The sequence below is a fragment of the Strigops habroptila genome, chromosome 4 (genome assembly GCF_004027225.2).
Source record: "Strigops habroptila isolate Jane chromosome 4, bStrHab1.2.pri, whole genome shotgun sequence".
Lineage (NCBI taxonomy): Eukaryota > Metazoa > Chordata > Aves > Psittaciformes > Psittacidae > Strigops > Strigops habroptila.
In genome coordinates this window covers 8,277,521-8,304,421 of record NC_046358.1, presented here as the reverse complement: position 1 = coordinate 8,304,421, position 26,901 = coordinate 8,277,521, and the positions used below count along the sequence as shown (strand labels likewise).

General features: G+C 40.4%; 1 protein-coding gene across 1 annotated transcript; it reads left to right on the top strand.

The window, feature by feature from the left end:
• Positions 1-1,335: 1,335 nt before the first annotated feature.
• LOC115607301 (cytosolic phospholipase A2 epsilon-like) lies at positions 1,336-25,941 on the top strand. Its single transcript, XM_030484431.1, has 20 exons — positions 1,336-1,362; positions 2,900-2,972; positions 10,809-10,945; positions 11,258-11,389; positions 12,729-12,769; positions 13,699-13,741; positions 14,327-14,390; positions 15,725-15,885; positions 16,094-16,186; positions 16,848-16,885; positions 17,542-17,698; positions 18,159-18,295; positions 18,781-19,003; positions 20,172-20,286; positions 20,909-21,046; positions 21,718-21,825; positions 22,410-22,601; positions 23,071-23,237; positions 24,644-24,827; positions 25,703-25,941. The coding sequence occupies exons 1-20, from the start codon at positions 1,336-1,338 to the stop codon at positions 25,939-25,941; spliced, it is 2,469 nt and encodes an 822-aa protein (XP_030340291.1).
• Positions 25,942-26,901: the final 960 nt, after the last annotated feature.

Here is a 26,901-nt window from a genome sequence, read left to right as displayed (position 1 = left end):
AAGATCATTGATAAAACCATGCAATATGTTTACAACTGAGCTGTTTGCAATCTGTCTAGCAATATTTTTCTTTGGAGTTACCTTTGAATACTGCTTTTTGTCATCCATCCTTAATATGTTTAAAGTCTGTCTGGGTGACATTTGTTGCATCTAGTTCTAAAGTTAGAGTGTCTTAAAATGCCAAAAGTTTTATGCAATTCAAATTGTAACATGTCTGCGGAACTTCTATCAATCAGGTCTCAATTCATTGCAAAGTGAAATGAGATTAATTTGAATTTTATTTCTCTGCTAAATTTCATAATAGCAAGAATTATGTTTTTTTAAACAAAAAAAAACCCTCCTATTTTTTCCTTCTTGTGTACTCACTTCATGTACTCCCTCACTGAAATAGGGACCACCTCACATGATGTGAAGTGCCCTGCACAGTGAAGCCTTATAAATGTGAGGACATGAAGAACACGTGAGAACATAAAGAATAATTAACATGAATTTCAACATTAATTTCACACTCTCAAATGTATCTTCTTGGAGATCATTCGCTGGAGCACCTGAATTCAGATGCACAAAGTGACAAATCTTTTTAAGAAACGAGTGAGCCTTTAAACCTTTGCCTTTACAAGGGAAACTCATAGTTTCAACAGGAGATTTAGGTATTGTTTCATGCATTATATGTCACTGCAATAGCTGCTTGGCTGAAAGCTTACTGCCTGGATCGAGCGAAATGGAAGGTGAGATGGGGATTAAAAAACAGTCTTTCAGATGTGTCTTTAAATAAAGATCCACCTATTTCCTATAGGCAATAATAGGCTACAGAAAGTCTTCTGTATGCACATCAGTTTGTTTGGATGTCCTTGGCCAAAGAAGTCCTTGTTGGAGCCAGATGGACCCTTGCTGGTATCATCAGCCACCTTCACACAGGGAGCTGGAGTTTGACAACCCTCCAGTGTGCAAAGGCACTGTGGCCTCCCCAGAAAGTGTTTGGGATGCTTAAAAGTATAAAATGTTTGCACAGTGCCCTTAACTGTGAAGGGAAATCCCTTTCATGTCTTGATGTCCTTCTCACTGCAGCTGCAAAGACCATGTTTCTGCAGCGCTGGAGCCTGGGTGTCTGTGCCTGAGTGCAGGTGCTCAGCAAACACTCACCTCCTGGGCAGGGGGAGGAGGAGTTGGAATTGCTCAAGCAGTGGTGTTGGGGTGAGGCGGCGCTGAGTCAAGCACTAACACATCTGCCTGCTGCTCCTGGCAGCTTAAAGCACAAGAAGCTGCCTGGCTGAGACTCCTCTATACCCATCCGCTGCACGTTTCACACCTGGTTCAGACGTGGAAAAGACCACCATGGGGTTGTTCTTCAGTAAAAGCCAGGTAAGGAAAGGAAAAAGGAGGCTCTGTGACAAGTTGTGCGGGCAGCCCCTTGATGGCAGAGGGGACCTGCTGTGGGATGTGGTGTTCTACCTCCTGTACTTTCAGCTCCGAGATTTCTTCCTCACACCAAAGCTGAGAGCAAAGCGGGGCTCCTGCCTGGGTTTTGTGCCTACTTTGTGTTTTGGCCTTGAGGAATGAAAGGATTTTAGTGTTGCAGGAATTTAACTATTTTGAAAATTCTCAATTAAAAAAAAAAAGATATCTTTTTATACATTGCTGTTGTCCTTCACTTCCATCCAACTGGGCTAGGCAAAATAGCCCACTGAAGGAAAATGAGGAGGTGTCACTAATGTCAATGAGTTCATGGGGAAAGCCAGAAAACTAAAATTATGTGAGATGTTAAATACAGCTCTTTTAAAATTTGGGGGTGTTTTGGGACATAAGGGAATGAATGGTGACACATTGTTATATATTGATCTATGTATTTGTTGCAGTAATATTCCCTGCTCAATAGGTAGAGCGCATGAACTGTAGCATCACTATGCAGTTTTGCTCTTTTTTTTTTGCTCCTCTTGGTTGTTGGTTTGTTTTGTTTGTTTTTTCTTGTTTATTTGTTGTTTTGGTTGGTTTGGGTGGTGTCTGGAGTTCTATTTTTTTATTTATTTATAGCATTAAATGTGCAGATTTTCCTCCTTTTACCCTTTAATAATGAATAAAAGCTTCAGCGCCCATTCTTTTGATTAAACACCATGTTTGTCTGATCCTTGCTTAGGATGGGAGAGAATGACAAAATCAAACCAGTTTCCTGGCAGGTTTGATAACCACTTAAGGTTGTGTGGTTTCCCAAGATTTCCATTGATACTGCCCTGTGAATTTTGCATAAAGGAAGACTGGATGAGCTGAATTACTCAGAGAGAAATAATTACAGAGTTCTTGCTTTCATTCCCCCTTCTGAGAAGTTTGGGATAGATCTCTTGAAGACATTTTTCAGGTCTCCATTGTCTGAGAGCCAGCACTACTCTACGTCAAACACAACAATGTAGTTACATAGCTATAAACCAGCTGACAAGCAGCATCATTACACCACGATATCGTTACTAATTCCTGCCCTGCTTGATTGTTTGCTATTTGTTGTGTAATATAGTGGATATATTTAACATCCTTTGAATTTGCACAGACTGAGATGTGTGTGTGTCAGCTGTATTAATAACACAGCAAAGCTCACTATCATACCTTTCGCTGTTGGGTTGCAAGAGTCAGACACCTTAGGTCAAGGGTTACCTCAAATTTCTTCAGAATGGAAAATGGAGGACATCAGACGTTTGGTTTGTGGTGGAATGTACATTTTGGCTCTCTGGCCACACCTGGCTGCAAACTTTCTGGGATGAAGGAGAAGACAATGCAAAAGAAAGAACCTCAGTTCAGAAACATCTTGGACGATTGGAACTGAAACACTTAATTCAATGCTATCTCTGACTGTGCTTCTGTTCTTTCTCCCTGCATGCGCATCCCACACATTTTGTATGCTGTTCAACAGACAGAACCCTCTCCATGCAACTTGCTCACTGTAAAAATCATACGGATGAAAAATGCCAGGAAAGCAGACTTGTGTGAGTATCTTTGCTATGACCCTGGAGTATCAACATGCTTGTAAAACTATTCAGAATAAAGCCAAGTGTCACAAACACTGAGAGTATTTATAAAAGAGAGACAACATGCATAATTGCAGTATGCTAAAGATGAGGTAGCATAGGTAGAAGATATTATTTATTCTTTTATCTTTGCCAGTGCAATGTTGAAGTCTAGCCACCAGATGTAGTTCAGATGTTTGCACAGAATGCATAAAATTTTTCACATATGAATCTGCAAAAAAAGGTGATTTTATCCACAGAGAAAGCTGTAATAAGAAGTTTAGATGGGGCAGTTCTTTCTATAGTTCCTTTTTACAGCAATGTCCACCCTGTGCATCTCTGGGCCTATCACAGAATATTTTATGTGAGCTCAGGACTGCATACGTGACATCTCTCATGGACTGTCAAATTTGATTCAGCCATAGAAACAGCCATGTTTCAAAACTTCGTTGGGGGCTCACAGTGTCAGCTTTTTCCGTTCTTCATTATTTTTAGAAAATGTCCAGGAACGATAACTATGTAAAAGTTTATTAATGATCCATAAATGATCCATCTGAGCTTCAAAGCACCAGAACAAAATCTGTGAATGAGAGTCACCTCCAATCTAAGGAGATGACTGATTGATTGTCTTACATTTATTCATTTAGACATATAAGAAGGTCTGGATCCAGGAAGTTTCTCTAGGAACCTGACCAAACTGAATTTCTTCAGTTAAAATGGTGTAAGACAAGACATTTGTTTGGGCCTTTCCAAAGTGATTTGCTTTGAGTTCTATTATAGTTTCTTTAGATACCAAAGGTATATGAAGAGTTTCTCACTCCAATTTTTGTTAAGTGAGATGCTTTGTTGTTGCTGAATGTATGGGGAAGAAGAGTCTGTACGAACCTTCCCACTGGACTACATCTAAAACACAGAAAGGAGATTTGAAGCTCAGTTATAGGCTGGAAAGAAATCCCTTGCTACAGCTAAAACCTAAATGAAGGTACAAACGTGCACTCTGAACTGAAAGAAAAAGGCGCGACAAACTACAGCCCTTAGATATCTCCCCACAAAATCATGTTTTATTAAACCACCTGCCTGATAATGAGCTTACCAATCTTCCTCTCCAGCTCTTTCTCATCTAGATTAATGCTTTTTATGTATGTCTGGAAACTGTTTATATTCTGAAGGGCGTTTCCTATGTTTTGATGCTGTTCTTCCCTAACCTAGAAAGTTTCTATGGCAAGGGACAGGTACTGAAATTTGCAGGCATTTCTGCTTTGCAGTCCAGGACAGGTCCCACCAGCCTGTAAAGCTGCTTAAAAGAGTAGATTGAATAACAGAGGTGTTTTCGGAGCATGGCAGAGGGTCCGGAGCAGTGGTAAAGCCACAGCACGGGCTTTCAGGGCTGAGGCTCTTCTGTCTAAAACTGTGAAGCATATTCTGGATGTTGCCTTCAAAACAGAATAGCAGACATTCACCGTCAACATTGCCAAGATATCATCTGTTTGAAATGGTAGTATCAGTCAAAATATTGAGGAGAAAAAAATTACACAAACAAGACAAAACCAATATTTGCAACAGGTGAATGCTTTGCTTGTTGGGTACTTTCATTATGTAGGAAAAGAAAATCATACCAGACATGATACTGCCTTGCTTTTACTAAATTGCTGGATCTGGTTTTGATTGACAGCTTCTTAATTCCAGTAACGTTTGATTTTGCTGAGTTGAAAATTTGCCATTGCATTTACCAGAAAGATCTGCTTTTAAACCATTTAAGGACTTAGTTTTCTATGCAGCCAGAATTGCAGAAGTCACATATTTCAATGACACACTCGTTATCATATAAGATAATACTATATTTAAAATATTTTAATAAATGAATTTAACCTCTGGTTAAACTCACTGGCAACGTGAAAGTGCAAATTACATGTTGGTAACTGTATGTGACTTTCACTTAGAAGCAGAAAAATGGGAGGCTTAAGATAAAAAAATGTGCCACTTGTACAAAATTTTACTGGTTTCTGTGTAAAACTGGGAGAATATTGTTGGGTTGTTTCAGTCATCTTTAGTTTCCTAGAGAACAGCTTGACACAGCCTTAGGAAACCCAGAAGCATGTGGACCCCTGTCACCAGTGGTGTAGCCTTCTTTTCAGTACCATTTTCCTAGCACTGATTATTTTTTTCCTCATTCTTCATTTTCCAGCTGTTTTTATCATCTCACTTTTCCTGCAAAGTTTTCTAGATAGAACAGGCTGTCAAGTGTCACCTATTTCTCACGCATCTTACAGATTTTTAACAATTTATATCAGCTCATTCTGTCTGTCACCAATTGCGCCCTTCCTTTTGTTTCTGAAGTCAATCCCATTTTGCTATTTTCTCCTGTCATGATCCCTTCTTGCATTAGGTTTCTGTTGAGTTTTTGGATCACTTTGTTTAATACTTACCTAGTGTTGAAACCTCTCAACCTGGTGCTGCAAGTAAACTTCGTTATTGGTCTATCTGCTTAATTTTCCAGGTAATGGAGATGGGAAAATTAGTCCACAACAATAAACTCTCAAAGCCTCACTAGCATCTCCCATGGAGTACATAATACAACACTTTCAATGGAAGTTCAGTGCATAAGATAGTATTTTCATCTAAGACAATTTTCATTCTGCTTTTTAAATCCTGAATATTTTTAATGTACCCTTGCACTGTCCTGTCTCTTCTTTCCACTGATCCATCAGTGTGTAAAGTGTAACACCAATTTACACTTGTGCATAGATGCATAGCTGATAACATTGATACCACCTTTGAATTTAGGGTCTTGTTTGCATTCTTCACATTCCCCCTTCCCACTGAGCACACCTATGTCCCCATAAGGCTCACTGGGGCTCTTGATACCCCTGGACCTCTGAACGCTTGCCAGTTCCCAGATTTGGGTGTGTGTCCTATCTGTATTCTGACTCCCTGAGGGGGTGAGACTTGGATGTGCACCAACACAATCCACCCTTAAGAACACAGCTTTCTCTGCAGAATATTTCAGATTTCAAGCTCAGCCTCTCATAGTCCTTGGGCAATCACCATAGCTCTAGAACAGAAGGACATGTCCTTTTGCAGCACGTGATTCAGCTTGGGAACTCCTCATGGCAGGAGATCACAGATGCCAAAAGTTTGTGAGCTCCAGGTAGAGACTGGACAAGTTCCTAGAAGAAAAATCCAGTGAAGTTTGGCTTAGGAAGTCTCTGAATCTTTAACTATGAAAGCTGAGAGAGCATTATATGATGCCTGCCCTCTTATACTCTTACTTATACACCCACTGCTAAATGTGGGGCATATTCTCTGCTGGCACTGGTGTTCATCTTTAACAGGACCAAAACCCCTTGCCCAGAAAAGACAAAGGGGATAAAGAAGAAGATACTGGAGAGAAATAAAATCATTAAGTGGAATTAACAAATGGAAAGGAAAACAAAACAGACTGCTAAGGCAATTGCACGAGGATGATGAGCTGAGGAGTTTTAAGACATCAAGCACTGCTTCATGAAAACATCCAAGAGACCCACTGCCTTTGGGTCCTGTGCTAAATGGACCTCGACTGATGTAGAGTTAAAAATATTCTTCAGCATTTTTTTAGTAAGAAAATGATTTTTTTGAAGCTTTTTTTTTTTTTTAAATTAGACTTGTTAATTTTGGAAAATTCCAAGTTTGGATTTTTTTATATAAGGCTTATAGTATTTTGAGTACAGTCTTTTATAAAATTATTAAGTATGTTTTATATTTTTATCAAACCCCATATTTTACAGCATTGCAGTAGCAGTTCATGGTTAGGCCTTTGAGATCCTCAGAAGAAACAGTCAGTGAAATACATTATTGTTTGAGGAGCTATGGTCCAATGTGATACTTATTGCAGGAACCCGCAGGCTTCCTCTGCTGTTCTGTTCTTGCACTATTGTTATTGTTTCATCATTATTTATTGCTTACTTCACCATTTAAGCAGTTGCAATTACTCACCAACAGCCTATTGTTCTAGGTGCTGCTTGAAATCTCATTATAAAATTAGAGGATATGGACTGATAAAGAGAAAATGGGGGTTGGGGGGAAGTAAGGTTATTTAGCTAGATCTCAGCAAATGGAATTTTGAAGCAGGGATGTAAATGAGACTAGTGATACTGTTGTAGGGATACTAGGAGCATGCTCCACCCAATGTGAAGGGCAGGGTGGGATAAAGTGTGAAAGCTTTTTACTGAAGTTTAGCTATTTTAGGGGATAAATGTTGAATGTTCCCTGGAAGCAGGAACTGATCTCCCAGGACTGAATGAATGCTGACAGTCTGACTGTGAAGGGCCTTGAGAAGGGAGATGTTGAATTTAACATATTTTTAAGTACTTTTTTATTTATTTAAAAAAAGAATATTAAAAGTTCCAATGATCAAAATTATCTAATATGCTTCACTCTAGAAAAGAGCAATGACTGACTGACTGTCCACCCACCCTCAGCCAGATCTCTGTTCAGCTCCACAATGTGGGAGAAAGAAGAAAAATGCTTTTCTCAATTGGTGGTTATAGTTTATGTTTAGTGACACGAATGTATCTGAGTGCAGGGAGAAATGATCAAGGAAATGGTCGTGGCAAACGGTGTTTGAGACCACAATCTTGGTTCAGATTCTTTCAGCACAATAAGATAAACTATACCCCAACAGTCATGAAGAAAATCTAGCCCCTAGAAACAGACTCAATGTAAGCACTTAAAGGCAGTCCAAGAGGAAAAAGATGTCCAGGTTTCTACCTAGGTTACAAGGTCTGGAGGTTGCTTCTGTTAGCATCAAAAAGGGGTAGAATTAAAATGAAAACATTTGCATTTAGTCCTGTTCGAATTTGAGCTGTCTATGAGGCAGGTGAGATGTTAGCTTGAGCCAGAACAGCTGGTGCCCTGCAGTTTGGGATGCAACATGGAGTTTTTTAGTATGGGTCATGTTGCTGTAATGCTTTTTAATGGTACAGCACAATTATGATCCGGTCCTGCTATTACCCTGGAAGATAATTAGAAACTTAGTGTAATAACTGGACGAAGAGACCATGCTTTCATAAACACTTGATGCCACACCTACTTTTGGCAGGATGTTGCCCCACAGTGATACCATGGCTGCCACCCCGAGCATGTTTGACAGCTGCTCACGTGTTGTGGTCGAGGGGAGGGACATGACAGGTCCCTGCTGTGAAGCTCTGCGGTGTGTATCATGTTTGAGCATAATTGTTGTAGTTAGGTGGTGGTTAGGCTTACGTACCAGGGTAATGATCATTTGCTTGCATGTGGCTGGCAATGGGAACCTTTGTATGTCTATGTGGAAAGGCACTTGATACAACGCAATGGGATATTGTGGTGTGACCAACCTGCTTGGGCACAGGATATGCTGTGGAGTGCCAGTTCTCACATCTGCTTGAACCTGGAGCTGGTTGTGCAACATACTGGCCTGAGTTATCCGAGATATGTAAAAAGGGTTCCTGGGTGTTGTAAGTGCCTCCCTCATATCAACTGGAAAATACGTCATGAACAAGAGGTAATCACGCTTCCGAGGACACTTCTGAAGTGCAAAAGGCATCACCAAACACATTTTGCAGATGGGAAGTAGGAACCATGCTTGTTTAGTGGTGTTGTCAGAAGTCCCCCAGCAAAAGTCAGAGATCTAAATGAGGTCAGGGCTCTGCTGACTAAGTAGTTATTTCTTAAAGGCATATGATACCGTGCAAAAGCAGAGAGTGATCACTTACAGAAAAAAGATTGATGGAGTTTTGAAATAATACTTTGCTCTTTGCAACAGACATAGGCAGAGCATATATTGCTATCTGGGAAATGTCAATGACATAAACTTTGGATGACTCACAGACTTATGCATCTGGCCATTTCTGACCTTCTTCCTAGTGGGGACAAGAGCTGACAGCAGTCAGCAGACTGGTATTAGTCTGTGCTAATATCAGTCTGGACTTTCCAAGAGCCAAAAAATACTTTTATATGGATATTTCCTGTATGCATACAGAAGTTTGGGAGCTATTAGGACTGTTAGAAGCTCAGGTCATTTCCATGTGTTTTGATAATTTTTTTTAGAATTTATATATCTTTGTATATACCACAACTACCTTCACCAAGGTGACTCTTTTTTCATTCAGTTACTTGAACAAAAATGACTTATGTCACAGGAGAGTTAGGGGAAAAAATAAAGTTTGGCTTTGTTAATTCTTCAGTTACACAGGAGTGCAATAAAGGGCCAAGTGGATTATTCTGTTTCCAAAAGCCAGGTCTACCAGTAAAACTGAGTGGGACAAGACACAAGCCTATGCAGATGAAGGTGTGTCTGCTATGCAATGGCAGGAGTGCTTGAGTAGGTGGCGTTCATTACAACTAGAGGAACTACAATGCTAATGATGGGATTGGCATTTATGAGCAATACTCCCCCATGCTATCTTTGGCACTAGAGTAGGTTGTCGTCCCTAACTAACAGATCTTGTTCTGCCGAGTGATCATCCCTGACTTTTGAGTGTGGGTCCACAGGATTGTTAATCTCATGATTCACATTTGTCTTTTATTTCCTAATAATGATGACAAAACGTATTTGCGAGCAGATTGTTCTGACCTCAGAATGAAAGTGCTTGTTGATGATGTAGCCCTGCAGACTGCTGCTAACTACTGTTTCACACCGAAGCTTTGGCCTGAACATCCATCAGCTATGATGGAGCTCAGGTGGGAAGACAAACTTTGCAACTGGCCTCTTCAGGGAAGAAAGGAAAATAAAAACATTAAAGATGCCCTCCCTGCATCTGGAAACATTAAAATTAATAGATGAATGTTATGACCTGAACACGCCTCTAGTTGAAACAGCAAAGCAATGCAACCTTGTGCAAAGAAGCAACGTCAACTCTCTCTGTGCTGGGAAGCATAGATAAGCTTTCACCTGCACATAAAGTGTGCACATAAAATACTTTTATCACTCTGGCCAAGGCACAGAGATGAAGGTGAAAATAGTGATATTAAGCAACATTTTTAATACAGCTTTACTGGTGAAAAATTTGCCTCAGGACATCTGCTTCTCAAAGTACCTGTTACACCATGAAACTGTTCAGCATTTCAATGCTTTTCTTTTATGTGCTTATTTTAATCCACTTCACAGAGGATTAAGTGCAATTCATCTCCACAGCGAATCAATTTTTTATTCTTGAAAGGCTTTTTTCTTGATTTCCCCCCCCCCCCGCCTTGAAAAGCTCTGTTGTTGAGCTTTATGGTGTGCAGGTATGTTCCCTTCTTTAACTTTCCAAAAGGGAAGAAAACAGACTGAGATCAGGTGACTTGCCGGAAGACCTGCTTTCTGTGACACAATGGAGCTTCATGGGAATCTTCAGTGCAATGAGCTCGTGCCTCCCCTGAACTGGCATCCAGATGTGGTAGAGAAAGAAAGGATGCTCCAGAAAGTAGACAAGACAGATCAGCCAGATACAGCCAGAACGACACCATAAACATTAAGGCATGTTTATGCCTACCTGTGGAAGCCCTTTGAAGTCTGATATAAATAGACGGTAGCTATGTATCACTTGGAAAAGGAATGTAATGGAACTGCATATTTTGAATGTTTATTGGTTTTCCAGCAATTAAAAGAAGTAGTTCTCAAGCAGAGCAAACTGCTGGGCTTACACAAAGAGTAAACCAATCTGGTTGTCTAGCACTGGCTTCAAGGTACCTTAGCTGGCATCCTGGTCTGCATTCTGCATATTGTCCTGTGTAGTGAGCTTAAAAATTCAACACCTTGTGGGGTACTAGATATGCTTAATTGGTCCAGTGCTTTCACACTTTCCCTGTCTTCAACAGTTACCCAGTCTGATTGCTACGTGAGCCTGAGCCTGCCAACAGCTTCTGTTCAGCATTTCCGCACCAAGACAGTCCAGAACAACAAGAACCCAACATGGAATGAAACCTTCCACTTCACAATTCAGAGCCAGGTTAAGGTAGGATCGTGGCGATCTATAACAGGTAGTCTTACCAATATCAAACTACAATATAGCCCTTCCACTCTGCAGGTCTTTCTGAATTCCCTGCTGAAGTATTCACACTCTCTTACTGTAGGTATTTAGCTTTTCATGGTTGGATAAGACTGTATCTGTCTGCATAGCCAACAGAATCTGTAGAGAGCAACTGCAAAAGTTTTATTTTTTTCATTTTTTAACTTCTTTCCCAAGTTCTTTCAGCTAAAATGAAATCTCTGTAGCTTGTTTGTTAAACCTTATAATTTTTTTTCTTGTTTGCTCTTTTGATCCCAGAACATTCTGGAGCTAAAAGTTTGTGATGAGGACAACACAACTGAAGATGACCATCTCCTCACTGTTTTCTTTGATGTCTCCAAAATCCAGCTTGGAGAAAACATTCAGCTATCTTTCCAGCTGAATCCTCAGGTATGGATAAAATTCAAGGGCAAAGCTAAGGGGATGTGGTCAGGTGAGAATGTGGTTATCTCAGCTTTTCTTTTATGTGTCCCATATAAAAGCCTTTCTTACTATCCATTCAGCCAACTGAGTATGTCCATCTGTTTCAGTGGTTGATGCCAAGTGTTACTTTTGTACCTACAGCAGGTTTTGGGTTCTGCTTCTACAGACAGAGTTGGCCAAAGTTATTAGACTTGATTGGCTGCTGTCCTTGATGTCAAAATATGAAACGTGTTTTGTAGTTGGAGCTGGTGTTTCTGAGCTAAATGTTACGTTCGGCAGTCCTAAACTGCAAACCCAATGTGACATCCAGCTTATTTGGAAAATGAAGATAACATACCTTGCACAGCTGAACTATTAAAAAAATTGAATTTTCAGCAGGTCTTCTTTATATATGGTTGAGACAACTTTATGCTGAAATTTTAAGGGAAGTGTTTAGGCCTAAAAATACTTGAGTGAGTGTTGAATTGATTTAATACCTGTTTCAGAAAGGCTGCCCCTCCATGCTGTATTTTCATAGAGTCATAGAATGATTAGAGGTGGAAAGGACCTTAATATCATCTGGTTCCAAACCTCTGCCATGGGCAGGGTCACCTTCCACTAGATCAGGTTGCTCAAGGCCCGTCCAACCCAGCCTTGAAACTGTTCCTTACTGCTCAAACTAGGAGGGCAACAAGATAATGCACAAAACCTACAAAAGAGGAAGAAAATCTCAGGGGGAGGCAATTACAAAAGACAAAGATTAAGTCTGAGGATGCAATGAATCTATCTGTGCAGATCCCACCAAACCAAAGCACACCCTCCAGAGCATCCTGGGCTTCATATGCCCAAGTGTGCCACCACGCTCATGTGCTGCCAGGCACATCTGCACAGGCTGTGGGTGAGGGCTGGGAAAGGGACAGGATGATTTGGATGCACCAGAGAAATCCAACCTTGCTCTTGCTGAGGATCAGTGGGGACTGTGAGAGCTTGTGGGAGGGGAAGGGAAATGGGAATTGTGGCTGACCTGTGAAACAGAGAGGGGTGAACCTATGTTTGCAGAAAGGGGGAGCAACCACCAAAGGGCCCTGGAGTACGTATTACATTTGTTCTGCAAGGTCTAAACTAGGAGTGTATACATACGATGTTAGAAGCACGGGGCACTGCAAGTATAACATGTACAACACAAAGAAAATCAAATGTCACATGTGCAGCAACAAAAGGTGGGCACTGGTTTATAGAGAGGCCTCTGAAGAGCACAGATTCCTGTAGGGTATCTCTGATCACAAGAGGACCAACCTGCAGTGACAGCCTTCATTTTATTTTGCAGGGAAAAGAGGAGCTGGAGGTTGAATTCACAATGGAGAGCAGGTGTGTAAGGTCAAATAGGTGATCAACAGAAATGTAAGCCAGAGACAAAATGTTGCTGACAAAAAACATCAGTTTATACTTGCAGCCCTCTAACGCTGTCACTGGGTGAATATAATAGAGGGGAACTTTGGGTGTTCAGGAGATGCTTGTGCAAGGCATTTAGTGGAGAAGGTGTGCATGAGAGTGCATGATGTGTGTGCGTTTACACCGGGCATCCAGACACATGGAGAATCTAGCACAGAGATGTCCCTGATGGCTGCTGCTCACCAGGCTGCAAGGGGCATTCTGACAGGAGGTAGTTTTAAGTTTCAAACCCCTCTTGCTGCTGACTGTGAGATCCCAGTTGCTTGCTTTGTCATAACAATGGGGAAATGATACTTGAAATTTGGATTAGTCGTGGGAATAGATTAAATTTTTTTTACTGTGTTTCTGTGCTGACTGTACAGTTAATGGAGAGAATGGGCATGTAAATCAGTCCTAATGCTGCTGTTGATTTATAAAGTGAATAATAATATTTTTTCCTTTTTATTTTTCTTATGGCATGTTGGATAAATTCACCAGCTTTACAGCTCTGATCCCCCAGGTTTGAACTGAGCAATATGGGGCAATATTGTAATTGTAATTATGCCATCCCTGTGTAAATTTGCTTCAGCAAATGTGTCATTGTCAGAAAATGACCGTGTCTGGTAAGTGAGGAGCTCTTCTGCTCAGCGGATCTCCATAAACAGTTTAAATTTCAGACTGAAGCCTGCGAGAGGCAAATCGGATTGAATGTCCATGTAGAATTTTTGATGTTGTTTGCCCATACTGCCTGTTCAAAGATGGATTTTTAAAGATAATGAAATTATGATTAAAGCAGAGTCAAAAAACCCAACCAAACAGAAAAAAGCGTGAGTTTTGAATTGATTGTTTTCCATTTTGTCTTTTAGTCCGGATCCTCCTGAAAACATTGTTACTAATGGAGTTTTAGTGGTAATTTTTATTTCATAATCCTTTCCCTGCCATATAGCAATGTTTATTGCAAAGCTAGTATTAAAGGTACCAGGTAGTTGCTCCACACAGTGTAATGAAGGCATTGGCCAAGAGGTAGGCTAAAGCTGGTTTCAGCACTGGCTTTCCCATAGTCCCTTGTAAGTGACTCACGCTGGGAGAGGCTGCAGCTGTGAAAGCTGGGGCAGCCATCAGCTCTCACCTCTGCCCAATCTGAGCTGGGCTCAGACATCCCTCCGGGATCTGCTCGGGAGAGCTGAGCTGAGCACCCTGCCCAGGGAGACTTCCCCTATTGCCAGTCCTCATCCAGGCCCCTGCAGGGCTGCTTCTCAAGCTGGGAGTGAGCAGATCCCTCATCTTTCCTCATCTCTATATAAGCTGTGATTTCCCATGGGGAAGCCCAATGCCACCTCCCTAGATCTAGTAGAGAGGTTATAAGGCACCATCTCTCCCCCAAGGTGTATACCCCAAGCCCCTGTGTACTGCACATATGACTGAGGAACCGGCCAAGGCAGAGCTCTGCTAACAGCAAACACCTTTTTCTCTTGCCCTGGTTGTCTTTTACAGTCCCGTGAAGTTTCCTGTTTGGATGTGCAGGTGAATGGTGGGAGGCTGAGGAAGGACAGTACGGGTGAGCCTCTCACTGACTTACAGAGCGAATCTGGATGCCACTGTATGGCGAAAGTGCTCAGTGTTTTACACTTGAACACCCTGGTTTAAAGTTATGTCAGATGCAAGACAAAATCTCACTGGTGCTGGTGGCCTTTGAAGTGGGCTGTAGTTGGTCAAAAATAGAGTATTACAGAATGTGGTGTGATGAGCATGTGGTCTGGTTTCCCCACAAAATACTTTGCTCTACAATTGTGTCAGATGCTTGTAATATTCCAAAGTATTTGTGCAGGGAATTGAATTTTTTTGAGTCTAGACTGGAGCTAACTCTTGTTGTTTCTGGATTCAGAGACAAAGAAAACAGAATGAGGCTGGGCCTCTTTTATTATTTTAACTTCTTAAAAGGTCTTTAGATATAAAAATGTAAAACATGACACACTATATATTGCCAAAGACATTTGTTGCACATTTTAAGCAGTGCATTGCTACCACTGAGTCTGTGCTTGTGGATCTGTGTATCTCCTGTGCAATTCTTAAATTCACTCTGACTTCTCCTGATGGCCCCAATCCATGAAACTGTGTAAGCACGTGGATGATCCAGTTGAGCTCAGTGAAAGAGTCTGATAGATGTGGCTGAAAATGCTTGAGTGAGATAACTCTTTTGAAGGATGATTATATACCTTTGAGTGTGTGGATTTGCAGAGCATTTTTTACCTTGAACCTGTGTTAATTTCATTCTATATAAAGAACTCTTTTTCAGTTACTTGAAAAGACATATCTGAGGCTTATTATAAGAAAGCCAAAAACCACCAGACATTATTTTTGTAGGTGAGAGAAATTACTTCAAAAGAAATATTACAAATTGAAGTAAAGAGAAACATGACAGATGGACTGAGATTTTACTGGTTCCAAAGAGAACTGTCCTCTGCTACCAAAACAAAGTTTCTCACAGAAGTCTGACATTTTCAAGACATCTCATTATCATACCAGAATAATATTTTGGTACCACATACAGTCTTATTGCTGAGGTACTTTGAAAATTTCGGATTTTTAGGAGAGGGAGTGCTTTTTTCCCCAAAACTGTTATCAGCTGTGAATAATTTTCTAATAAATAGAGTGGTAGTCTCAGCAGTCAGAGTGTATATGGAAGTGCAGTGCAACTATTGCAACGGTTACTACATGGTAGGTTCTGTACATGAGCTCTAAAGTGAAACCTAAAGGCTGAGATGAGTATTTCTCCAATAATCTGGGTATCAAAATGTAGTAATTACTTAGGAAAAATATATATTACATTACTGTGCAGAAAAAATACCCACCTTTTTTGAAGAACTTGAATTTGAAACTCCTTTGCTTCAGAGAGAAAGTTTGCGTTAACTGTGGATGGGTCATATGAAGGAACCCAGACCCACACACTGAGCTCCTGCCTCTGCCCGACCTTCCCAGCCAGGTTCCACTACATCAAGTATAATCACTCAGCTCTCACTGTGGCTCTACCACGACGGAGGCGGCTCAGCCGGGTATGTGATCACCACTAATGTGCAGCTGGCTTTTTGCTGTGTATTTTTCTGGGGACCTCTAAGACTTGAGTGTGCGTGCAGGTGTGTGTATGCAGGGAATTGGTAAGTGCATGGATGTAAGTATAAGGTGGGGGAGACTGCTTTTACCTCTTTTTCCCCCTTTTTGTGTAATAGTTAACTGTCATTGTTTTTTTGCCCTTTTTTCCAGTCTATATCAAGTCAAAATGAAAGGGATATGAACGAGTCTGTGACTCTAGCTCTGAACTCACTTCCTATACAAGAGAAAATAACAGTAGCAGAGGTGAGAAGAAGTCTTTCTTAATAAAAACCAGCCCAACATGTAGACTGTCTGATGTTTGACATATTCAGTTTGGTGGGTGACAAGTCTTACAGTTCAGTGATTCAGTTCCTGTCAGAAGTGACAAATGCTGCAGTCTAAGGTGTGAATGACAATCACTCTGCAACTATGCAATATTTGTTCTGCATGTAGTTCCAGGCATGCTGCTCAACCCTGTTCTGAGTTTAAAGTAATTTCCTCGGGACATATCTAACGTGTTCATCAACACAGTATGCAAGCTAACAGTAATGGATATGACAAGACTTATATTTGCAAAGGGAGAGCCTGAAGTGGAGTATTGAAAAGAGAACATCCATATGCCTGTGGTTTGGATGTCCAGATTTCAACAACCTTCCCAGAAAGTGAAGGATAAACTAGGTGTTCAGCTGTGCAAAGCTGAGGGGCTGTAAGCCCACCTGGCTTGGGAGAACGGCCCACTTCTATTCAGCCCAGGCTGTACTGGAGCTCATTATGTCTCTCATAGCCCAGACCATTGCTGGCCAGGTTCTGCAGCTGCATTGCTGACTGCAAAGACAGTGAAACTCAGCTCATAGATGGAGTGGGGGAGGAAGGTGCAGGATTAATGATCTGAGCATGCTTACACTGTTTGTATTGCGATTTTCAGGACAGGACAATTGACTTATACACAAAGGCAAGTGAATGGTAAGTGAGTCTCCAACAAGACCTGGTCCTGTAACTGGGAGACATTTGCACCTACACAAAGCTCATTTGAAATCAGCACAGGCCCATGTAGGCTCAGTTGTAAACAGAGGTGTGTTTGTCTTTGGGTTGCAAGCTTTTGTTCACCAGGTTCTCCTTTTTCAGTGATGGAGATGAATCCCCTTTCCTCCAAGTTTCCAAGCTGTTAGTGCAGCTTAATAAGTAGATCTCAATTCGTGTGCACTATTATGTTCACAGATGGAGAGAGCAGCTCCACAAAGGAATCGTATTTCTGTATTATAAAACCAAAATAACATGAAGGCATGGTAGCTGTTTCCCTAATCAACCGCAGTGCCTGCTGACTGATTATCTACTTATAAGCCCATATGGCAGCCCTACTGAAACTTGAAAAATTAATTATATGAGCAAATAAAACCAGAAGTGTGTTGTAGGTACCTTGTTACCGTACCAGGACAGTATGTCACGTTCTGCTCTGCCTTCCCTTTTGCATTCTTGTTAGTAGCTGCAGCAATTAGCAGAGGCCTGTCTGTGCTGTTTCTGTTTCTCATTTACACAAACTGGTCTGTAAACACAAACAAGCATAGATGGAATTCACCATGGTGAATAATAATGTAGTAATATTTGTGCCCTGGTCTCAGGACTCAGGGTCTGTTTTACAGGCCAAGAAACCTAGATGCCCGTCTGGGGTTCGACCTGTGCACTGACGAACAGAATTTCCTGCAAAACCGGAGGAAGGTGGTTGCTGCTGCACTGAAAAGTGTACTTCATCTGGAGGAAGATCTGCAAGAGCATGAGGTAACTAGGAAAGACACTGCTGGAGTACTTTACTCTCTCCTTTCCCTCAAGCCTGGAGATACCTCAATCTGTATGAGTGAGAACCTGTACCAGCAGCTCCAGGCCACTGTTTGCAGCCAGGGTGATCTCCTGTGGAGAGCTCAACAGTCTGCCTGAATGAGCAAAGTCTCTATTTCCACTTGTCTTTCAAGTAAATAATTTAAAGGAATTTCAAACCAATGAGTTTGGTCCATGTTTCTTAAAAATCCTTCCTGAAGTGCCAAGATCTTCTAGTATACCCCATAAGGATGTTCAGTAACCTGTATTATTTATAACTCAAAGAGCAATATTGTTTTATCTCGAATTTATGTGTTTTATTGTACTAGTGTCTGGATGTTGCTTTTGCACGTCTGTTGTTTTTTGACATGGATGTGCCTTAATGCCATTTCTCCACCTCTTCTTTCTACCCTTTCCTGTGTAGGTGCCTATAGTGGCTGTGACCACAGCAGGATGTGGGATAAGAGCACTTACTGGCATGTATGGCAGCATTTTGGGTCTTCAAAAGTTGCGTGTTCTGGATTGTATTTCATATATCAGTGGCTCCTCTGGCACAACATGGTGAGGAGTCATTTTGATACTGTTGTTTGGATCTTGTGGTGTTAAGCAAAACCCATGCTTTATCTAGGGTTCTAAATCTCAACAACAATAAAAGGAGTCTATTGAGTTATTGCTTCCAGCTTTGTCTGTGAATGCCAAGGTCACCCATGAAAGGCCTATTGTGCATCATACATTTAGTGTCACTGAAGTGACTTATCCCTAACCAAAAGAGGAGACTTTACTGGAAGTGCAACCATCCTTAATTCTATGCAAAATGATCCTTTATGGTTACTTACTGTTGGACAGAAACAGCATAGACAGCTGGTGTAGCTGCTTGTGTTGGATCCCAGCTCTGATTGCCTTTAGACTTGCATTCCTGCTCAAAGTAAGCTCGAAGAGTAACCTAAAGATAAACTAATAAGTGCCCAAAGCTCTGCAAAGTATATCCTTTGAGTTTCAAAAGCATCTTCTTCATTTCTTTCCACTTTCCACTTTCCTGCTTGCAGGACAATGACAAAACTGTATGAAGATGCTGATTGGTCACGTAAGGATCTTGAAGAAATAATTATTGAAGCTCGGAAGCAAGCAGCCAAGTGCAAGATGGGAGCTTTTTGCTTGAGAAGTCTGAGGAATTATTACAGAGAGCTGAGTCAGAGGACCCAAGCAGGACATAAAACATCTTTTATTGATCTGTGGGGGCTCATGATTGAAGCCATGTTAAATGATGGGGTAATGTCTATACATCTTTCTTCTCATAAAGTCTGTGACTTTATGACCTTTATAAGAAATTAAAACCCTAGGGACACTTGGTATGTAGGCAGAACACCACTTATTTACATTAATAACTTGGTGACATAGCATATGTCTACACTTGAGCCTAAAGTGTGATTGAATGTAACATAAAAATGCTCAGGCTAGCTCTAAAATAATCAGCATGCTAATTAACACTGCAGCTGTCCAAGAAATTTTTTAGGTTCTTGGGTGTTTTTTATGGCCTGATGTCTCCAACTGCTGCAGTATTTACACTAGCTGCAGTCATACCTTGCATGTACTGAAGATGCACCCAATATGTACTTACTGCAATTCGTGTTATAATGTTGAGTAAGTATGCAGATCCAGAGTTCCTGACACATTTTAGGTATAGAAACTTTGATTTTGCAAGTGCTTTTCAGCTACTTTAGGTTTGATCTCTTAGGACCTCCAGTTCCTATTTTTGTTGTAATGACACAAGCAAAACTTTCCATGTAAACCAGCAGACTGATGATAGCTGGAGAAATAGCTATTTTATTTTCAAATCCTGTAAACATGGTCTATATTTTGTCCAGGTGAAATGGATAAAATTAAATACTTTTATAGCATATTTCACATTGTATTTCTGGCCTCAGCGCTACATAGTAAAATTTGCTAGAATTTAATTTGTCTGAAGTACACTTAAAATCTCCATTTCATATACAAGATAAGTTGTTAGTATTGGACGGCTCAAGGATTTTTCCTCTGTGGATCTTAACTTTCAATATGGTTTTCAAAAATATCTTGACTAAGAAGAGCCATTAATGTGATGCCTTGAAGAACTCATCTGTTTAACAGATGAAGTATGTGGTAACAGCTGAATTACCCCGACCTGCTGTATTTTTTCATTTATATTTAGCAACGCAAAGTTAGAATAGCATGTGAAGCAACCCCTTACTGTCATGGTGTAATGAATGTAAAACATGGCTGCTTATCTTAACAGCAATTATTCCCATTCCCATGATTTTCTTGCCTTCTGTTATTCAAGCATGTGGAAGAAAATTTAGGAGGAAATTCAGGAAAATTATATCACATATTCAGACTTTACAAGCTTGATGTCTTCAATGAACTGATTATAAGATAATGCAGGTTTTTTTTCCAAATGCAGAAATGCCACCACAGACTTTCTGATCAACGTTGGGCAGTGAACCAGGGCCAGAACCCACTGCCCATCTACCTTGCCCTCAATGTCAAGGACAAAGTTGCCACCAAAGATTTTAGAGGTAATGTTTCCATTCTGGAACAAAGCTATGTTTTTACCTGGGGAGATACAGCGTGGAGATGCTGTAAATAATGATGAATTGTTTTAAATTCTCACTTCAAGCCAGGAGAAGTCCTGTTCAGAGATGTAAAGAGTAACTGGGCAGCCACAGGATAGACAGCAGCAGTTCAGTATTTTGTATGATCTCCTGGCATGTAAGTGTGCATGTTCAGACATTAACTTCAGACTAATAACACAATACAGATCTGTGATACTGCCTCTGAAACGTTATGAATTCTTAAAGAAAGTGATTCACTGGAGCTTTAATTTTGCTTGATGTATGTTTTTCATGGTTGGCTAAAGGCAGTAACCAATAGAAGTCAGTCTGTGTTCTAGTCCACCTTCCATGAGAAACTTTCTCACTTGCTAGATAAAAAGAAAAAAGAATTTAAATTTTCCCTTAGCCCTGGCATTGTTCTTTCATAAATCTTAGACAGTGTGATAGCTGGTTCAGGGGCGGTTGTCAGCAGGGTTTGCGCAGGGCAAATGGGCTAAGCCAATTTGCCTGCAAGGTTTATTTCCATGTCTGGTGACTTGAATGTATTTAGTAGCAGAGCTAACATTGTTGGTGCCTGTGTTGGCAGAGTGGGTGGAGTTCACACCGTATGAAGTGGGCTTCCTGAAGTATGGCGCCTTCATTCGTGCGGAAGATTTTGGCAGCGAGTTCTTCATGGGTCGCCTGATGAAGAAGCTCCCCGAGTCCCGAATCTGCTTCATGCAAGGTGACTCACCAGCCCGCAAGAGTGACAAGATTTTAATACAAACACTAATGATTCTAGAAATTAGTCCCCAGAAACCTGTTGTTCTGCATGTGACAGCAAGAGGTACTGGGTCAGTCAGATGAAATTCAGCGTGTCTCATGAGACTCATTCACCTGCCCTTGCTAGCAAAGGTGGTTTTATCATTTGAACTAAGATAAAATGAAACTAAAATGACAAAGAAGTTGTTACATATCTTTGTGAGTGCTTTTGAAGCACCACCATTTCCTATAGCTTACAAAACCTTTGAAAATTGGAAATCTATGACACTTTGCGGAAGCTGATGGAAATAGTGAGAAGAAATAACTAGGGCAGGAAAGGAGAATCAGAGAAGGAGCTGGCTGAAAATATTTCTTTATCAAAGGAAAAAAATTAAAATAGGCAAATGATGATGTAAAATTTCTCATTAAAAAAAAATTTCAGGTAAAGCATGGCAGAAGGGAAAAGACATTGAAATTATTTCTCAAATAATTATGCCTTCTGAGTCGGCTTTACCGCTGAAACTGATGTCTGGAAAAATTGGATAGAAATAGAAAAAAGTTAAAGAGAAGCTGTGGAAAGAGCAGAGACAGTTTTAAAAAGAACTTCCTTGTGTTTACCTCAGCACTACTTATTATACCTCTCCCACTTCCTAGGAATGTGGAGTAGTATTTTCTCCAAAAACCTCTTGGATGCCTGGCATGCAGCTGACAATTCAGAGGACTTCTGGCACAGATGGACCCATGACAAAGTGGCTGAAATAGGTAAACCTCAGGTTTTCGGGAAAAATACCCAAACTCTTATGTTTGGGTTTATATAAATCATTTGCAAGTTTCTGTTGAATTCGGCTGTCCACAGCCAAATCAAATTGAACAAACCTTATTTAAAAGTGAAAATATTTAATTTGAAAATAAAATGTTCAAATTTTTCTATTTTCTCCAAAATAAGCTTTGAATTTCGTATTTAACCTACATGGAATTTAAAAGCAGATAGAATGGAATTTAAAAGTCAGATGGAACCATAGAATAGAATCATAGAATGGTTTGGGTTGGAAGAGACCTTCAAGATGATCTAGTTCCAACACTCCTGCAGGGACACCTTCCACTAGACCAGGTTGCTCAAAGCCCCATCCATCCTGGCCTTAGGTTGGACAAGGCTCATAGCCAGTTGGGGTTTACAAAATCAAAGTAAGTTTGTATTTTTGTCAAGAAATTCAGTGGAACTCACAGCAGACCATAGGGAAAAATAACACAATGCTGAGAGCCGTCCCTTTCTCCTCTTTACACCTAGCCTCCTCTTAACTATGGTTATAATTCAATTGCATGTCATTTATGCTGCGTATCTCCAGAGGAACAACCGGACTTGCCCGAGAAGCCATATGAGATGGCTACATGCATGTTCACTCCTACGAGTGGCCTCTCCACGACTCTCCGGGATATCCTGACGGACCGGCCTGCTGTGTCCAAGTACCACAACTTCTTGAGGGGCTTCCAGATGCATAACGAGTACATTCAGCAGGAGCATTTCGCCAAGTGGAAAGGTGTGGACAGCACTCCTGACTATGTGCCTCAGTGGTCATTGGGGTTAGCACAGGGCCGGGAATTAGTGAGGGCCATTTAAACATCTTGAGAACAACTGAGTGGGTTTTGTCGTTGTTTGTTAGTGCTTGCTGGGACGAGGCAGAACAAAGTAACTCCTCACATCTTTCACTTCCAGTAACACAACCGTTTGATTTTTTGGATTGTTCCACACTGAAAGTCCTCACTGGAATGAAAATTGCTGGGGTAGGGCTCTGCACATATGGGACATGTGCCTAGGTTTTGGTGCAGTTCATGGGTTTGGAAACACCAACAAAATGTGAATGGAGAGGCTAAAGGAAGCTTTAGGGTTGCTGTATGCTACCCCAAAACAAAGGGAAAATCCAGGGTGGGAGGGAAATTTGCCTTCCTTTTGCTTTCCAGATGTATTTTTGCAAGTTTGCCAATACCTCTTAATCTTTTACTCTTTAGACACATTGCTAGATGCTTCTCCTAATGACCTGAGAGGCAACTCAGAGCACCTGGAGCTGGTGGATGCAGCTTTCTTCTTTGAAACCAGTTGCCCACCCCTTTTGAGACCAGAGCGGAAAGTGGACCTCATCATACACTTAAATTACACTGGTGGATCACAGACCTTGGTGAGAAGTTAGTAATGGTTTTCCCTCTGCTTTCCACTACTTTCAGACAGGTGTCTGTAAAACATGGAACTTAGTGAAAGTTAGTAACAGGGTGTTTCCAAACCTAGAAGAAGAATGATAATTCCCAGATGAGAAAATGTCTTTGGTTTTCTCTAACTAATTTTGAAATAGCCCTAAGCACTTCACCAATGAAATACAGAGTGGCACAGTGAAGTCATGATGGTTGAGCTGCAACTTCTATTGCAATTATATGTAAGATTTAATAGCACAAATATAGCTGGGAAAACTTTGGGATTCAGATGCTGGATTTAATCTGCATTTTCCTTAAATATATATTTAATATGTGATTTTCTAGCTGTTCAAGAGCAAACTAGTGAGTGAAGAATTTCTTCATCTTTATTTTTATCTCTTTTAATAAATAGAATTTTTCTTCTTAAATAGTGGCTTGAAGGAAGATATTAAATGCATTTACTATGTTCACAGAAATCTGATTTAGTTAAAATGGTTATATAGATTTTGAAAGTGGTATTTACCACATGAAAAGGTGGATTTAGTCTTCCAAATATAGACTTATAATTGTAGACATGTCCTTGAATGGCACCACAGAACACGTGAAGTTTGCTCCTTCAGGGTCTGTCATTTTTTCAAGTGGAAGATACTTTAATGCTCTTACGCTGTGCTGCCACATGACAAATATTCGTCTCTGTACTGCAGCGGAAAAAGAGCATATATAACGACTTGCACTACATTTTTTTCTTGTACTCTGAAGTCTTCTGGATATATTTAATTCAAACAAACTGAGGTGGTACTTCAGTGTTGTGTTAGATAATTCAACAATTTTGGTCATCACAAGCTTTCTGATGAATGTTTTTACTGCTATTTCTAGGTCTAATATATTTTAGCTTGAAATCTCATATTATTTCTAAAATTCGAAGTTATAGGTTGGTCTCAAAACCCTGCTAAAAACTACTGAGGTCAACTCACAAGTTACTGCTATATAAACAGATAATGTGATTGTGAATCTTACTGTCTTGGACTGAAAATTTAGTTTTGTTTAGATCTACATTTTTCTGACTGTTCTCATTTAATTGATGATGCTTTATAACATGCTTTCAATTAATCTGTTCTGTTCCTAAATCATATTCTCGTTTTAAATTTGTGCCTTGGTATGTATTTAAACCATCTTTACCATCTTGATATTAGGTGTTTTCCTGTAAGACTATTTCCAAATAGCTCCTCAGGGAAAAGAAAAACATACCTGGGGCTGCAGCTGCTCACATTATTGTTGGGTCTCCAGTGCTATCGCTCTATTTTGTGCAACTTGGCATGAACTACTGGGCTTCAGCAGCAGCTGATCTTGAATATCTTTTCCATTCTCTGTGCTGCTGCTGTTGGGCCATGACCAGCCCTTGAAGCAGGCTTGCAGATACTTCTCGGAGCAGAGAATTCCATTTCCCAGCATTGGCCTGAAGGATGATGAGAAGAACCTGAAGGAGTGCTACATGTTCGATGGTGCAGATACCCCAGGAGCTCCTCTGCTGCTTTATTTTCCATTGGTGAATGACACCTTCCAAAGATACGTAGCACCTGGTAAGTTAACAATATCCAGCTAAGTTTATTGACCCAATGACCTTCCTCACTCCCTGGTTGTTTTTTCCCTTGCCCCAATACAAAAATCCTTTGTTTGTTTACTTGTTCCTACTAGTGAATACATTGCGAAAGGGGATGACACAAACTGTTTTTGAAATCAGATGAAATCTAAGTCGTAACATTAGTTTGAGTCTTGGTGCAATTCAGTGAAATTAAAAACAAGATCCTCAAGTAAAGGAATGGGAACTAGTTTCTTCTTGTGTTCTCCAGAAGTTTACCTTAGCATATAGAACAAAGCATATTTTTCAGATTATGTGTTTTTATGACAGTCAGATTTAGTGGAAAATTATCTATCCTGTATAGGATCATTCTGTGGAGGGCCACTGTGCTTTCTATTCGGGCCGTTTAATGTGTTGGTTGAGTATTTTGGAAAATCAAAGCAATAGTGCATGAACTAATACAGTCACTGTGTCTTTTTGGGCTAGTATTTGGGATGCAGGCTATGTTTTTATGACTATTTCCAACGCTATTAATATTCTGCTTCCTTCCATCCTATATATCTTTATTCCTCTTACCTTTAGTATGTGTTCTACTCAAGAACCTGCAGGCTAAGATTTAAGCATGTGACCATATAAAATGACATGCTATCAGCTGGCCAGTAGAAGGTGCTGTTTGCAATAGTATGATGTTTAGTGACACTTATTTTGATTTCAATAGACTTCGTTCAGAAGTAGATTTTTTCAGAGATCATAGCACTACACTTGTCTTCACAGCAATTGCATTTGTGATGTCTCTAAATTATTCTTCACATAATCTATCAGAGTACTGTAAATTCCTGGGATAATACAAGCACCCTTTTTTGTTCCCCTTGACAGGCATGACACGCAGTGCTGCTGAAATAGAATTAGGCAAAGTTGATATCTCCAGTTTCTGCTCTCCATACTCAACGAGGGAAGTCTCACTGAAAGCAGAAGATTTCAACAAGCTCCTGAAGCTGACTAATTACAATATCATGAACAACGAGAACATGATTCTTCAGGCCTTGCGCATGGCTGTGGCAAGGAAGAAACAAGCTCTGAGCCAGCCAGGATCACAAGCCCAGTCCTCTGCTTGAACAGCATTTTCCTCTCCCTTACTAAGTATTTACCATGACAGCACATATGCAATATCTACTTAATCGTTCTTGGCAGCTGCCATCTATTTTTAAGACTAACTAACCTTCTCAAAAAAGAAAACTTGAAGTATTTGTTTCAAATCCACACAGTTCAGTTCACTAAGCAGGATTTGCTTTTTTGATCTGGAGTTGTGATACCAAACACAGCAGTCTATGTTGTTAGCACCATCTCACTGTGATGCTCAAGAGGCAAACTTCCAACTGTGTGTGACAGGAAATAGTTTTAGCTTACTGTCTCTGCAATCTCTTATTGTCTTGGTGGCTAATCACTAGCATTTTTTCATCTGTAAAATATTCCAACATTTCGTTGAGACCAGTGGTTGTAAATCCATAAAGCCCTCTTCACACACAGAAGGTGGTGAACATGCACTATCTATTTAACTTTTACTTGGTTTTAGTAACTTGAATTAAATGGTCTTCTACCTTTTAAGAGTTTTGTTTCCCAACAGCTTTTTTGTCATGAACAAAACATGTTGTGAAATATATGTATATCTTATGAAGGATATTTGATTTTTCAAACTGGTATTGGATAATGGATGTATGGATGGTGGCCATTTAGGACTTTGATGATACCTATTCTTATCAATTAAATCAAACTTACGAATTTGTTTTGAAGGACCATTGCCGTTTCCTCTACAATCAACTGTGTTCTGTCTCACGTGCAGTGAGATCACGTGCATGTGCTGTAGTTGTCTCCCCCAAATACAATTGCAATTTAGCATCTTCTGGAGCTTGTTCAGTGCAGTGAATTGAAATATTACTGTCACAGATAGCATGTGAGGGGAATTGCACAGAATCACACTGGAGAAATGGAGTAAGAAGACACCAGTGTTCTCTTCACTGCATCACAGGTGTTAAGCATAAAACGTAATATACATTTGCCAGATATGGTAGTACAAA